Source organism: Egretta garzetta, unplaced genomic scaffold (assembly GCF_000687185.1).
Source record: "Egretta garzetta isolate BGI_Z169 unplaced genomic scaffold, ASM68718v1 scaffold69, whole genome shotgun sequence".
Classification (NCBI taxonomy): domain Eukaryota; kingdom Metazoa; phylum Chordata; class Aves; order Pelecaniformes; family Ardeidae; genus Egretta; species Egretta garzetta.
The window spans coordinates 3256908-3258907 of NW_009260790.1; the positions used below are offsets into that span (position 1 = coordinate 3256908).

General features: G+C 48.6%; 1 protein-coding gene across 1 annotated transcript in view; it reads left to right on the plus strand.

Annotated features, from left to right (window-relative positions):
• SDHB (succinate dehydrogenase complex iron sulfur subunit B) overlaps positions 1–2000 on the plus strand; it is a 10103-nt gene that overhangs the window by 593 nt on the left and 7510 nt on the right. Inside the window, exons 2-3 of the mRNA XM_035901871.1 lie at positions 503–630; positions 1931–2000. The exon at positions 1931–2000 is cut by the window's right edge and continues 63 nt beyond it. Coding sequence (XP_035757764.1) covers positions 503–630; positions 1931–2000 — 198 coding nt within the window. The remainder of the gene's footprint in view (positions 1–502; positions 631–1930) is intronic.

Consider the following 2000-nt stretch of genomic DNA (forward strand, 5'->3'; position numbering starts at 1 on the left):
TGAAGATGTGTTAGGGGGCTGATGGGGAGGGTCTGGGGGTCAAAAGGGAGCGAGAAGGGGCCTGGAAGCGTTTAGGGGGAGATAGAGTTTGAATGGTGATGGAGGAAGAGGAGGTGCAGAAGGGTGTTGTTTGTCTGGAGTGGGGTGGGGACGTGACTGGGAGCTTCTCAGGGCAGTTTTGGGGCAGGAAGAGCCTCCAGGGCTGTGGAGGAAGGAGTGTTGGCAGGCACTGCAGCAGTGCCCATGGCTTTCCCCTCAGTTTTAGGTTTATCTCCTGCCTTGTGGAAGAGGGGGCCCCAGGACAGAGGTGGCTAAGTGCGTCAGAGTGCACTGCTGCAGCAAATCCTTGGGACAATTTTCCAAAAGCCGTATAAGTGCCCAAACACAAAGCAGTGATCCTGCACCAATCTCCTTGAAGCATACGCCCTCAACTAATGTTTTTTTTCCCTGCTGAGAGCACTGGAAGGGGCCTAAGGGTTGTTTTGCTGCTGTTTGAATGCAGATGTGTCGGGGAGCACAGACAGCAGCTGCGGCGGCGCCCCGTATCAAGAAGTTTGCCATCTACAGATGGGATCCTGATAAGCCTGGGGACAAGCCCCACATGCAGACGTATGAAGTGGATTTGAATAAGTGAGTATCACCCCATTAGGGAGAGGTTTTTCTGCCAGGCAGGCGTGCTGGGGCTATATGTACACACAGGTTATCTGACAAGCGATAATGGAGGGTGGTTGAGGAGCGTTTGAGGTGACAGCTGAAGGTGTCAGCAGCCTCATTAAGCTTCAGGGACTGTTAAAACCTTGTTGGAGTGGTCAGGGAGGTGGTGCCTCAGCTGTGCTACGGAGCACCTTGTCCTCAGCACAGGTGAGATCAATGTTATTTCCTGGTAACAACTTACTGTTGTCATGCAGGATTATTTTACCCTCCCTTACCTGTCTCAATAGCTGTCAGCAGTAACGCGGTCACTTTGTTTTGTGACATCCATGAGGTTTTACCTCTGTCCCTCAGTTGTGTTGAAGACTTGAACGTGTCTGTGGCTTTAATAAGCTTTATTTACGTGGTAAATTTGGGGGAACATTCCAAAAGGAAACTGTTCTATGTATAGCTTGCAGTCTCAGGCCTGGGAGATAAGGCGGAAGCTTTATCAACTCTTCTCATAGTCTTCTTCATGCTTAGTTACTTCTAATTTGCAAGTCATGTTAAACTTATGGTAACCACCTGCACGCTTTGCTGTAGCTGTCACGAAGAAAGCTCTTACTTCTCTGTGGTTCTGCGAAGGGGTGTAGTGTTCCCTGTGGTGCAGAAGCCTTCATGTGGGCACATGTGCCTTGATTTTTCTGAGCTCCAGTTGCTGCTGTGATCTTGCCAGAGGAATTCACCTCAAGCCCTGTCTGAAAGCTTCAGATACAAAGCCACGCAGCTCCCTGCTTAAGAAGCATGTGACGGAGAGCTCAAATTTTTGTGTAACTTGCACCAGCTACTAATTTCTGGGTGTTGCCTTGTCTGCTGTATATAAAATTACATAAGTTGTCCAAGACTGTTTTTATGTGCAGCAATGCCTCTTGTGACTAATGAGGACAGGCAGACTTGTTAAAACCTGACCCAAAAGGAGATGACCGGTAGCAAGGCACTCACTTTTCAGTTGTGCTGTCTGAACCCTCTCCAGCTGAGCCAGATCGTCAGGGTAGCAGCAAAAGAAAGGGCTTCTTTCCCACCCTGACCCTGGGGTGTGCTGAGGAAAATGGGTTGTGTTGTTGGTCAAGATATCTCTTATCTTGTTGCCTGGAATTGGCAAAAAAAAAAGTCAAATGTATTTTTAATTGTAGTTGACCAAAGTCCTTTTAGGTGCTGCTTAGTTTGGGTGCCAGAGGTCAAGCACTGAGGCTGGCGGGAGGGAATTATCCAGGTTCACCAACTTTGTTTTCTGTTATAGATGTGGGCCTATGGTGCTCGATGCTCTGATCAAGATTAAAAATGAGTTGGACTCCACTCTGACCTTCCGC